The sequence below is a fragment of the Spermophilus citellus genome (assembly GCF_964194105.1).
Source record: "Spermophilus citellus genome assembly, chromosome: 18".
Classification (NCBI taxonomy): domain Eukaryota; kingdom Metazoa; phylum Chordata; class Mammalia; order Rodentia; family Sciuridae; genus Spermophilus; species Spermophilus citellus.
The window spans coordinates 5,193,296-5,207,280 of NC_138200.1; the positions used below are offsets into that span (position 1 = coordinate 5,193,296).

Consider the following 13,985-nt stretch of genomic DNA (forward strand, 5'->3'; position numbering starts at 1 on the left):
TAGTGGACAGAAGTGGAGAACATCAGGGTAAATGAAATAAACCTGACTCAGCGAGTCAAGCATAAAATGCTTTCTCTCCTATGCAGAAGCCAGACCAAAATACAGAAAAAATTCTGGGTGGAAAACATCCCACAAAAACAGAAGAGAGATCAGTTGAGTAGAGGGAGAGGATTGAAGGGGGGTGGGAGGAGGGCTGGGGAAAATGAGGAATGTGAATGAAATTGACCAAACTGTTTTATGCCCATGTATTTTATGCACAGATATACCAGAGAATTTCATCTTGATGAATTTAATTGTGAAATATTTTAAACACAAAATATAGTGTTATGTGATTTTTTTAAAGACTATAATTAAATAGGAGAAACATGAGTAGAGTAGAGGGAAGGGAACTGGGGAGATGTGAGGGCAGGAAAAGCAGAAGTCCTGGGGACTGAGCCGGAGCAAATTGCATGTGTAATTGCTGGTGTAATTGTGTTAATGAACTCCAATAATATGCACAACAGTGAGGTATGAAGAAAAATATGTTAATTTAAAAAAAAAGAAGGCAGCTTTGGTGGCACCCACTTGTAATCCTAGGCGCATGGGAGGATTGCAAATTCAAGGTCAGTTTCAGCTATTTTCCAAAACTCTGTCTCAAAATTTAAAAAAAAAAAAAAAAAAAACAGTGCTGGGGAAGAAGCTGAGTGGTAGAGCACCGTTGGATTCAATCACCAGCATCCCCCAGTAATAATAGGTAAGTAAATAAATACATAGTAAACAATAAAATAAAATTGATGTTAATTAGCCTTCAGTAAGAGCAGATTAAAAACTCTATACAATTCTCTGTAAACTTACATCCGTCTTTTTGCTGCTAACCAAGAGTTTAAAATGAGTTTATAGGGTCTTTCTTATAGAACAACTCAAATAATTTCCATGTGTGGTTTTTGTATTTCTGTAAAGACTGCCTGAGTTTTATTGTTCTAATAAGAGAAGGTGCTTCACTGCCTTTTGAAAATGTCCCTCAAAGCCTTGCCGTGGACCTTGTACCATGCCTGATATTAAAATCTAGTAATGCTTAAATTCTAGAGGAACTTAAAATGACTTTTAAAATACATTAATAAATAAAATCCAATTGGAAATGATGATCAGTTATTAGTCAAATTTATAAAAACTGATTTAAATAATAAAAATTTCATGTTTTATCAAGTCCTTTTTCTATATTTTCTGATTTTTTTCATTCTTTTTTCCCCACTTTTTTGATTGATTAAAACAAAATTAAGTTCTAGAAGAAATTTGGTTTATTCAAAACTTTATTTGTTAAAAAGCCTATTTTGGTTTACAATCTGTTTACATGAACTACCAGTTTTACAATGAAGTGTTGTGTGTTATTGATACAAATCCTATGAACTTACAAAATCTGATAGTCTGGATATAAAGCTATAAATCATGATTGTTATCTTAATAACTAAATTTCTTATTAAATTACAAAGTTCTCTAAGTACTAATAAACTTTATAGATGGTTTGTAGTCATATTAGGTAGTGTGAACAAGGTTAAAGGCAAATCTGCTTTACTCAACCTCCATCTAAAGACAAATTTAAGGGATAAAGATGTTGATATAGAATATGTATAAGTCCTGCTATTTTAAAGGGGTATTAATTTTTTCTGAGAACTTCTTACATCATTACCTTGTTTACAAAGAACATCTAACTATCTATGGATGTTCATAATTTGTAGGATCACATTAATTTCTTGTATACTATGTTCCAAATTTTTACACTCTATAGAAATTAGGACACGTGGGTTAAACTGTCTACCCACATGGGGATTAACCTTGATTTACAAAAACAGGACTCCAACTGTTGAGCCCTCTTTAGGCAGATCTGACAGGACTATTTTTTACAAAGTTGGGTTTATTGTTGGATAAAGAAGGTAGAACTAAAGAGACTGTGCTTACTAGTTTACATCTGTCATGCAGACTGGAAGGCTTTGCTTTTATTAATATTTTGTAGTTTTTCTGGCCTAAGAAATGATCTATCAAAAAATTCACATTGCTTAATATTGTCTAAAAGGGGGTCTTGAGATACTGATTCATAAATTGTCAGTTTTCCTCCTACATGAGACCACTGAAGTCAAAGAACAGGACAAAGGTCCTATATCATGGTACAGAGATGCTTGTCAAGTAGTCAGCAATGTATTCGAGGAAATCATTCAGAAATCATGGTGTCACTTGTTGAACTTCAATAAAAATAAAACTTTTCTCTAGTTTATTAAAAAAAATGACTGCTTAACCATTTGATATACCTACAGTTAAATTCTACCACCAGCAACATGGATAAATGCTAATTTAAGAGCAAATGGAATTTTTAACATCAAATATATAAGAGTTTATGCCGAACTCTCATTGTATAAGAGAGAGGTGAAAGTTATCTGGACTGTCACACTTAGGGATGGTCAGAGAACAACACAGCATCTCAGACTGAGGATGTTGTTTTCCTAAGTAGGAGCTGCACACAGTGGAATGTGCTTTATTTGTGAAAGCTCACTGGACATCTCATGCCTGGCTAGTACTGAAAACACTTAAAATACATATCAGTAAATAAAAAGCCAGTTTAAGCAAAAGATTACTATCCCATTTCATATAATGTCAAGTTGGACAGTGAGTGTATTTAATAAGTACACATCTGGTCAGTTTTTGAAAAGATGAAGTGTAGCATCTTGGAAATAAGAGAAATCAATGTAGAAAATTCAATAGAACCAGAGTCAGAACAGCATTGTTGTTTTTCATTATGTCCAATATTATATGGAACATGTAAGACAATTTTCATTAGCCAAAGGCAAATAGTGTTTTAATATACAAACAGTGGTATTTCCTTCAAGAGACATAGCTAACACAGAAGCATAAGAGCAGATATAGAAGAAACACTTTCCACATAGTTTTACAAATGATTCAACAAGATTAGGAAGAAAACACAATAGAAAGAAAACTTTATGTTAAAGCTTTTGCCATTGGATGAAATTGATACTTAAATCTGAAATTTACATTTGTTACATAAAATTGTCTAGAATTATTGCTTGACTCACAATAAACCTAATCCAAGTGATATGTATGTACAAACACACATGTATATTTATATATCTATACATGTACACATTTAAAATATATAAAGGTGTATTCAAGAGTTTAATTTTTAAGTAAATTTTGACATTTCAATTTATACATTTATCTTTTTGTAAGCTGGGAAAAAAGAACCAGGGATTCAGGCAGAGCCAAGTCTTCAGATCTTTGGCAGAATGTCGTTTTAGTACTAAGTACTACTAACAGGATTATAAACTCTAAACAGTAAATACTTGCCCTTATTTCTGACTAGGGAATAGCCAAAAGTCCAGTCTATAAAAGGATGTTATGCAGAACCTCTTGATCTGCAAAGATAAAGTGACCCAAATTATATGCAAGCTGCTTTAGTCATCTTTTTATTGCTGTGATGATGGCACCCAACAAGAATTACTTAGAGGAGAAAAGATTATTTGTACCAGAGATCTCAGTCCGTAGCCGACCGACTTCAAGGCTCTGCACCCAGTGTGAGGCAGATCTTCATGGGTAGATGACATGGTGGGGAGAATTTGCTCCCCTCATGGCAGCAAGGAAGCAGAGAGACTGGGAAGGTGAGAAGGGGCCAAAGGCAAGATTTCCCATCCAGTGCATGCCCCCAGTGACCTGCCTCACCCACCCATATCACACCTGCCCACAGTTACCATCAGGTCAGCTCATTCAAACCAGGATGGACTGATTAAGTTACACCTCTCACAATGCAGTCATTCCACCTCTGAATATCCCCACATTAACACAGGAGATTTGGGACATGAGTCATGTTCAAACCATAAAAAAAGGCCAACCTACTGTACACTTACATCAAAGACTGGTTGTAAAAATACAATGTTCATATTTTGAAAATAAATCTGGCTTAAATTTTTATGTGCTATCAATCAGAAACCAGGTGTAAAATATTGCAAATGGGTCCGTGTTGATATTTGATTTACCAATGCCTTCCTCCATGACATGAAGGTAGAAATAAGTGTGGGAGAAAAAAATACTTAGATGTTTTTTAAATAAATTGCTTAAGCCACCCAGCACACACCAGCAGGGAGCACAAAGACATGAGTGCATGTGTAAAACTCACCATTCCCATGTGAAATAACTATACAGTTATGCTTTAAATTTTATGGGTTGGAATGAATAAGTAAGAATTATGCAAAACCTTATAGTTCACATCTTCATCAGATCAGGGGTTTTTCTTTTTTATATACAGGAAAAACAGAACCTGGATACACTGGAGTCTCTGCTTATGAGCAGTAAGGGGCTGATCGCTGGAAAACACCCAGAGAGTATTGCAGCCATGTTCAACAGGAACAAGTTAGGGTTATCAATAACAGCCAAACACAGCTGAGAGATGCAGGAAAGTGTGTACAAAGAGACAAAGGTGCTCACCAGGAGGAGGATGGTTTTGGTGGCTCTGGACTCAGGGGACGACCTGGGGGAGCTGGACTTATGAACCTGCTGCATTCTCCGCTTGTGTCTGTGCAGGATGAGCACCATGGAGCTGCTGGCCCAGAGCATGAGCCCCATACACAGGACATCAGGGAAGGTTAGCAATGCTGCATGCAGTGAGTCTGTGGTTGTATCATGACGAACACTAGAACAGTATCCAAAATCCTTTAGGCTTATAATGATTGTGTTGTTCCATTTTCCAGTCATATGCATAAGAATAATAATATTTATAAGCATGTATAGTATGTAACTCAGGAATATGGAGGAGCCAATGTACCTGGGAGCTTTTACTTTAAGCTCTGCCCACCTGGAGTCCCTGGGGCTGATGGTGATGGCCTGGAAGATACTCAGGAGGCAGGTGCTGCCAATGGACACACACCTGCTGACTCTGTGAACATAGAAAAGCAGCTTGCATGCAATATCACCAAGAGAAAATTCCAAACTGAAAGCTGCCATTGTGTGGGGAACCCCTTTACACAGGAGAGTTAACAAGTTGGCCACAATCAAGTGCTGAAGAATCAAGTCTGTGTGTCTTACCCTGCACCCAGTGAAGTAAAGGACCAGGTAATGGAGGAGAAGGGAGGAATTGCCCAGAGCTCCAACCACAGTCTGTGACAGGAAGATGATGCCTACAGCCACATCACTGGCTGCCATCCCACCAGTTCCCTGCTGTCCCAGCCAAAGTGTCCTGTAGAAGAACAGGAGGTCTGGGCTGCGTATGTCCTGTCAACCAAAACTTAGCATTCCCACTCTCCAGAGTTCCCACTGTGAACATTGCATGCTTCTCTTTTTTAGCAGGTTTAATGAGGTCTGTTTGAATTTTTTTCAAGCATGAAAACAGCACATAGTGACTTCTTCAATCTTCAAGATTTGAGGCAGTTGCTGAGATGATTTTGCATAATGACAGGAGAACTTGGTCATGCAGCAGTTAAACATCTGACTAAATTCATGCTCTGATTAGGGGAGTGGAGGGGACTGGCTGAGTGGTGAGAGTCAACACAGTGAACCACCAGGACTCCTTAACAGTGGTGAGTGGGGTTCTTCAAAGAGTCCAATTCACTGTTTAGTTTCAATTTTCTAAATTCCTATTATTCTCTAACCAGATGGTATTTTAAGCTTTTATTCTAATGTGTTTCTATTTGCTTGGAAAGAATTATTCTATAAGCCAATGCCAATTATGAGAGAACCTGAGACATTTTGCAGGTGCTCTGAGGGAAGTAGAATCCAGCAGACACCTGTCTCATGGTGAGCTCTGTGCAGGGAGATAGTATTGGTTCCATTTCAAGACAGCTACCACAGAACTCACTTGGCTGTATGTTAGAAAGTGCCAAAATTTGTAACTGAAATCTTGGTCCCTGTCCCCAGTGCCTGTTGCAGTAAAACTGTTATCAAGGAATCAATGATGGTGGCTGATAATACAACAGGGGCCACATATACACACTGGCATATGTACAGCATGAATTCTTGGGCACTCAAAATATTGAGGTAGCAGATTTGGGGCAACAATTCAAATATATACATTCAATAGACCTACTGTTTAGAGCAGTTAGGCTGATAAAAAATTGAGCCAAAGGTGAAGAGGCTTACTATATACCCCTACACACTCATACCCTACTCCACATGAAATTCCTAAACCAGGTGGTGTATTTGACACAATGAGGAGGATGTTTTTAAACACCTGAAAACAAGATTTATATATGATACATACGGTTGGAAAGCCACAATTATTATATTACATTTTCCTTATAAATTTCTTATCAATTAAGAGGGAAATAGCCTGAAAAAAATCATAGACAACAGATGGTTTCAGGATTGGTACAATGATTGTCTCCCTGAGCCACACCATGCCCAGAGTTAGAGAAGATGTGCTAGTCTAACATCATGATTCAGATCAATTTCTACCCAGAACTCCAGGATTCCTTAAGTTCTTCCTACTCTACACAACAGGCTTGGAGATGTCGTAGGTCCAGTTCTAGAAATCCAGAAAGCAGCACAGAATCTCTGTAAGGAAGACGAGCAGCAGACTTATTTTAAATGCACCTTACAGATTGATGTAACCTAGTTCAGCAGCCACCATCAGGGAGGGTCACTTTATGATCAACTGGGAGCCATCAGAGATGGCTGCAGGATCTAGGACCCCCTGGATCTTCACTACATAAGCCCACTCCTCAAGAATTTTTCTGCCTCTTGTGTGGCTCTGGAATTCAACCGGATCACAACAGAATCCCAGATTCCGATGTGATCACTTACCCAGACTCTTGAAATGGGTCTTCCCTCACAAATGCTGCTCTCACACTGACATAGGTATCCAACAGCCTCTTTCTCTTTCCAAGGATGGTAATCCCAGTGCAGAGACCTCTGTGACCAGGACAAGTGCTGCAGGGAGGAGGCCAGCTTCTAAGATATGGGTCTGTGACTCTGTGACCTCACCTCCCCGAGACCTGCAATTACCACTGTGTCTGTAGCAGCAACGGGCGTGCAGGCTGGGGAGCTGAGGACACTGCCGAAAACTTCCTCCCCAGGTGACACCTTTCAACAACAACTATAAGTTTCTTAGTGGTATCTCATAAGAGGATCCTGGAGTGCTCGGAGGTTCTCCTGTCTATCCATGATCCCTGGAGTCACACAGTCACGTGCAGGGGAAGAGTAAATACTGTGGTCTGACACTTGAGGGACTGGCAGCCCCACTGCATCCCTTGTTTTCCAAACCTAGTTGTTTCCTATTGCTCATTTACCCAAGTGGAACCATCATTTTACCTATCAGTAGAGAACTGGAATGAAACAAAACACCTGGGAAGAATTTCAAAACACACACAAGTGAAAGAAGAACTGGATGCTAACACTGCATTCTGAGCATCCTACAACTCCTCTGAGCAAGTACAAGTCCATTCATCTGCACTTATTTGCATAACTCAATGCCAATTAACATCAGAATTTTCAAGTAAATATACTGATATTAATACCACTCGTGATAGGAGGGATTCCTACAAAAAAAAAGAGAGAATGTGAGAATAACAACAGCCTTTGGGACAGGAGTCTCCTGTGTTTCACCTTTGCTACCAAAATAATAAAACTTATTTTTCCTTTTTCTCAAAACTGTGTCCTCATTATTAAATTGACCTTGATCGGCACTGGGGAGAGGGACCAAGCTTTCACCTACAAATTTTGGCACCCCACATGGAACTTGAGGGCAGCCCCCACTCTAGCTCTCTTGGGCAGGCCTGGCACTCCAAGCAATGGCACTTCCATGCTGAGGATGTAAAGGGAACTTTTTGAGAGCTGACTACTGGAAAGATAGGAGATGGTTGGGCATGCCTCAGGCCCAGCCGAACCAGAGGAGCTAATCCTGTAGGTAAAGGGGGGTTCTGAGGAACTGCCAGCAGCTGCCAAAGCCCCTTTGCTTTGGGGAACTTCCACCTTCCTTCCCTGCTCTGTAAGGATGGCTCCGCCTTGGTCTACTTTGAGAAAAAAGGAAACTGAATGCAGTAAAGTCGCAACACCTTGGCCAATTGGTAACCAGCTCCCCTTGTGTGCACACCCAGACCCTTGATTCTACATTTCTGAGTCCCCTTTGTGGGAGCATCTGGTCCCCTCATGGGCAAATCTGTGGCACCGCTGGTGTAGGATTAACGGGTAAGCGGGTGTTGGGAATCTGGGGAGAGTTTTCCTCTATCTGGTCTGTCCGTTTAAAAGGTTCCTATCTATCCATCCATGGCTTGGGGGTGTTTGTCATTATGTCTTTTGTTTGTGTCTGTTTTTGGCCCTTTAAGACATGGGCAATAGTGTATTGATACTAGATTATCTCTCGGGAAAGATCTTGGCTGAATGGGCCACCTATAGATATAAATATGTCTAAGAAAAAGATGATGTTTTACTGTAACAATCTGGTTTTTGAATAGTTGACTGAATCGTTGTATATTCTTGCAGTGGGGAGTTACTTTGTCAGAGATAAAATAAATATTCTGTATGTGCAGGCATGTATTCAAATACTTAACAGTCAATAACTAAGTTGGATGCAAAAGGTGCTGCCTCTAATGTGCTAGCACAGCAGGACACCAAAGCAGGATTGGAAAAAAAAAAATTCTCTTCCTTTCAACCCAGTGCTGACAGTCTGAGCACTAGCACTTCTCAGCCTGGCCTCAGACAACTGCAAATCATCCTGCTGTGGGTCAGGAACACCAGTTCTAGATCTGGGGAAAAGGTGGGGGGGATGACTCAAGAAAGCTTCTTTGTCTATAGAGAAAATTGGCAAAAAGGACCTGGCCTCTACTCTGCTTTTTAGTCACTCTTTGCCCGAGTTGGAGAACAGGACTCAGTTTAACACTCCTGCAGACAAATGAAACCTATGTGGGCTGTAGGTCTCACTGATTTTCTTTCTGGGTTCTTATCTCATGGGTTCAAAGAATAAAATCCATTAATGATGGCAGGGGACAAAAATTTAAAAATCAAATTAGTTTTAAATGAGGGGGGGAAGAAGTCAAAACTCCCTGCCATGTCAGGGAAAACTGGTAAAAAGCATTTCCACTTGAGTATATTTGCTTGGGGACCTAAGGCTTCTGGATAAAGGCACAGATCAGAGTCCATGCAGAACAGGCATTAAAAGCACAGGGACTAATTGTCGGATCTACTGTACACATGTTGGGAAGGTACAAAATCCATTAGCTTGGCCCATGATTTTCTATCTGGACGTATGATTTTTAGACAGACCTTAAGTCTGAATTTTTTTGTGACCATCATTTGGGTCCACCCCCATTTCCATCTTCCTGCCACTCTGGGGACAAAGGAGTAGACTAGAATGCTTAACCTCAGAGGATTGCCTTTACATTTGAGAAAACTTTATCTGGGGCCCATTACACTCATTGTCTGATGATTAACCATGGATCTTAACGGGGGTAAAATAAAAGCCAGTAATAAGGAATGAGGCAATAGGTTCCAGTATTAGTAAATAAAATTATAATTCGGGGACAAAATAGTCTCCACTTTTTAAGATCTGACAGGATGCCTTATTTGGCCAGAGGACACTTCTGGATGCAGCCCTACCTATTGCCCAGAAAGCTATAGCAATGTGTCATAGCAATGCACAGTTAAAGGGCAAAAGAGAATAAAGGTTCTGAGGAAACCATGTGATGAAAGCATGCTGTGGGAAAGGAGGATACAGAGGGAGGAGACAGACCTTGGATGATAGTGAATCAAGGAAGATACATAATGTGAGTAAAGGAAGTTGAGCCTGGGGAAAAGATAGACATGGAGATGCAGGAAAGATGTGCACAGGAAAGTGTAGGGAGTTGGGGAGGACAATGGGCATGGTTTAGATCATTGGCTAAAGCATATAGGAGAAAAAGACAGGGACAGCACTGTGAATAATTGGTCAAGGGCCTGCAATGCAGTTCATGGAGCCGAGCTGCCTGAAAGTTAAGCACTGTGAGGCTTGAGGGTGTTGGTCAGAGGACACAGGAAATTGGCAGAAATGTATGACTTGGGAGTAGATAGAGAAATGGGAAGTGAGACACAGGTGACAGAGTATGTGGGAGCAGATGAGGTAAGGTGGTCCTTGCAACAGGAAAAACTAGGGTGCATGTCCAGAAGTTCACAGGATGTAGGGGCATGCTATAGACTAGAAGGGCTAATGGAAGTGAGGGATAATAGAGGTTTGGTGTATCTAAAGGTGACAGGGGTAGAGAGATGCACATGATTTATTGATGGACAACGGCTCTCATAGGTCTCCTGGTTCCTTTTCCAACTGAGAGCATGACTCTGTTGTAGATTCTGCTCTCTGCACCTGCAGGGGACACCTTAGCATGGCACCAGATGCTCCAACTGCACTGACTGAGTCCAAGTGCAGAGGAGGAGAAGTATCCAATAGCTGATCATTTGTCGGGATGCCAGATAATGGCCTTGGGATGCTCAGGGCTGTGCTTGTGGTTCAAAGTGGACATTTTTAAATGATGCCATACAGGGTCATATCTGTCCCTTCTGGGCCATAGTGCAGGGCTTTCTGGATAAGAAATTTTTGTCACTGATGACGTATAAGCATCATTTCTTATGCTCCTTTGCCATCTGTTTAGCCCATTCCATAAAATATTTCTTCAGAACTTTGGCCAACTTTTATCAGGTTGTTCGTTTTCCTGTTGAGTTTTGAGAGGTCTTTTAATAAGTCTCATATAAAAGCCCTTTACCAGATATGTATCTTGCGAATATTTTCTCCTGGTCTGTGGCTTGTCTTTCTCTTTAAGAGTATATTTCACAAATCATCATATATAATTTAAACAAAATTCAACCAAATATTTTTCTTTTATGGCCTGTCCTTTTGTTTTAGTACCTACAAAGTCACTACCAACTCAAAAGACAGCAGGATTTTCCATGTCATCTCCTAGGATTTTTACAAGGTTTCTGTTTATGGGGAAATTTAAATTTATGGGGGAATTTGAAGTTAATTTTTGTGAAAGGTATAACTATTAATGGTCCAGGAATTCATCAGGAACAGAAGGAATGAACTATTCCATATTCATTCAGACACAGAAATGCAACTCAGCCATATAAAGGAATTAGTGCTGATAAATGAACGGAACAGATGAATCAAAAACATTGCACTGAGTGTACAGCTGTGGCACACTGAATAATGAACATAAAGATGTGCACAGCCTAATGCCCAGAACCTGTGAATATATTACCTAAACAAAAGGGACTTCAAACGGCCCTTTGTCCCTCCAGGTGCCTAATTTTGAAGCTACAGCCTCCCATTTGTCAGTCCCACATTTTCTCCATTTATGACTTATAGATTCTCCCAGTTTACGATTTCAGCCTTCCAGGTTGTCAACAACATAAATTTCCCCATCAGCCCCACAAACCCCCTTCTTTAACCCCCAACACCCACATCACTGAGGCCCAGAGGCACAGGCCCTCACCATGAGACAGGAAAGTAAAATGGGCCAAGGAAGAGAGGCCCTTGGTAAATGGAGAACTAAAATAAAACAAGTTATGTTGAACTTGCTTCTTCAGTTCAAGACAAACAGAACATTCAACATATATGCTTATCAAAGATTAGACATTACTTAAAACATCATCCATCTGAGGAAATTACATAATGTGCCAACAAATTTGACCAAGGAACATTCTGATTCTGACTTCCAAGCAAAGAGTGGTCACCATGGGATCTGATTGTCACAAGACTCAATCTCCAAGGTGGCTTGTAAACATCTTCCAAATCAGCAAAATCTATCAATGGCTTCCCACATAGGGTTACACCCTCAAAAATCATATGGAGAGAGCTCAAAGCTGGGCACCTCACTCATCTTTTGAGACAAGGGCTGTCCATACTCCAAGTGTAAATTCTATGCATGTCCTTCAATAAATATTTACCTGTGCCTTGCTTTCTGAAGTGTCCTTCAATCCTGTGAAAAACGTTGAGAACCTAGATGGTTTCCCTTTATATCCGCATCTTAGGGCTTCTCTCCACCATGCGGCCAGCGCAGTGGTTTCATTAACGAGGTTCTTGGCATAAAAGTCAGCTAGCGAGATTGAAATAAAACACACAGACTCAGTTACCTTATTTCTATTGCCAGGTCCAAGACGGCTCCCCTCTCTGGTTCCCACCTCTAACCGCCTGGCAGGGCAGCAAGGATTACTCAGGGCTAACAGGAGAGAGAGAGAGAGAGAGAGGGCACGCCAGGGAGTAGCCTTTTATTGGGGAACAAGAGATTCAGGGGAGAATTCCATCCAATGAAGGTTGAGGGGGGGCTGCACTCCAAGGTCAGGGTCAGTGATTGGGCCCCTGGGGTCAGTGGTCAGTCACACCCCCACACGGACGGGTTCTCTCATCAGGAGAGGGCCGGGAAAGCTCCGACACAGCCAGAGCGCCTCAGACCCAGACCGGGAGTCGTCCAGTCACGTGTCAGGATGGCTCCCCACACTTCTCTGGATCCCTCTGTTGGCAAGCCCTGACCCTTATAGACCCCTCCCAGCTCAGCTGGTACCAACGACCTTGCAAAAAGAGCAAGCTCTCTAGGACCACCTCCCTGGGGTCTTCCTAGCATGGCACCTATGAACTGGAAGTTACTGCTGGTCATGTGGGGAGTTATGATCACATCTGTGGAACAGCCACCTTTCGAGGTGTGCAACAGGAGAGGTGGAATCTTCCATTGTGCACTTCAGCTGTAGAGTCTCCTGAGCACCAGTATCATCTGCAACATGAATGAAAACCACCTCCCGCAGTAGCCAGCCCACTTCTCCATACCATAGCATGTTGACCATTGGCCTTCCTCCCCTCCCTCCTTTCACAGGGGCAGGCCACCTATGGGGAGGGTTGGTGTCCCAATCTAAGACCATTGGCTGGGGCAGTGGGATTGTAGCCAAGGGCAGGTCAGGGGTGGTTTGGACAGCAGAGTTTTGAGATGAAACTCAAGTACATTCCTCCATCAGGAAGAAAGGGGGATGAGCAAGCCTCACTGCAGTAGGAACTTTTCTGCCTGACAGCCACAGGGCTTGGACAATCCAGGTGGTACAGAGGGCAAGAGTTAGAAAACTAGGTGACACAATGGGGCCAGGTGACCACACCTGTAATCCCAGTGACTTGGGAGGCGCAGGCAGGAGGATCAGGAGTTCTAGGCCAGCCTCAGCAATTTAGGGAGACTGGATTGAAATAAATAATAAAGAGGATCACAGGGTATAGCTGAACAGTGGACTTCCCTGGGTTCATTCCCCAAGTAGGTGAGGGAGGAAGAAAAGGAGGAGGAAGAAGAGGAGGAAAGAAGAGAAAAGGAAGAAAGGAAGGGAGAGAAGGAAGGAAGGGTTTGGCAGCAGACATACATGTACCAAGCTTAATTAGGTGTACACTGGGCCTCATTCCGGGACTTCAAACTTGACAGGTTTTCTTCTGGTCCACAGGGCTCAGGGTAGGTCTAGCCCACCCAGCCTCTGACCAGTTCAGGGAGTGAGCTGGCCTGATGCTGCCATGGCAGAATATAGATACACAGAAATGAGACAGGATCCGGGGCCCAGGAGAACTCCCCATCTATAGATCACCCATTTGATTCTCTGCTGAAACAGACTATCTGCCCTGAATCCATCCGATTATAATGTGTGTGTGTGTGTGTGTGTGTGTGTGTGCGCGCGCGCGCGCCAGGGGAGCGGGAGATGTTCAAAATTAAGTGTACACCAGAAAACCGTTATTAGAAATGCAAAAATATTGCCCCTCCAGCCCTGAGGTTTTAGCTTAAGGAGGTCTGGAGTGACTCAGGAGTATGCACTCTTTTAATTTCTCAGACTCCTGAGACACAAAACAATTTCAAACAGTCCTGGAGTATTATCTGCTTATAAATATGATGGCTGGGTTGCCTCCCTCAGCACACATCTATCCAGAAAAGCTCTGTAGTGGCATGGGGGACACCATTACTGCCTGTGCATTAGTATCAGCTACTGGGTTTGCTGCGGCTTCCTACCAACATTATGTAATTCATTTT

At 41.8% G+C, this 13,985-nt stretch overlaps 1 protein-coding gene across 1 annotated transcript; it reads right to left on the minus strand.

The window, feature by feature from the left end:
- Window positions 1-4,278: 4,278 nt before the first annotated feature.
- On the minus strand, window positions 4,279-5,181 carry LOC308637344 (vomeronasal type-1 receptor 4-like; the record flags this gene model as incomplete). Its single annotated transcript, XM_081273657.1, has 1 exon — window positions 4,279-5,181. One exon carries the CDS (start codon window positions 5,179-5,181, stop codon window positions 4,279-4,281), a length of 903 nt encoding a protein of 300 aa, XP_081129783.1.
- Between the last annotated feature and the right edge of the window lie 8,804 nt (window positions 5,182-13,985).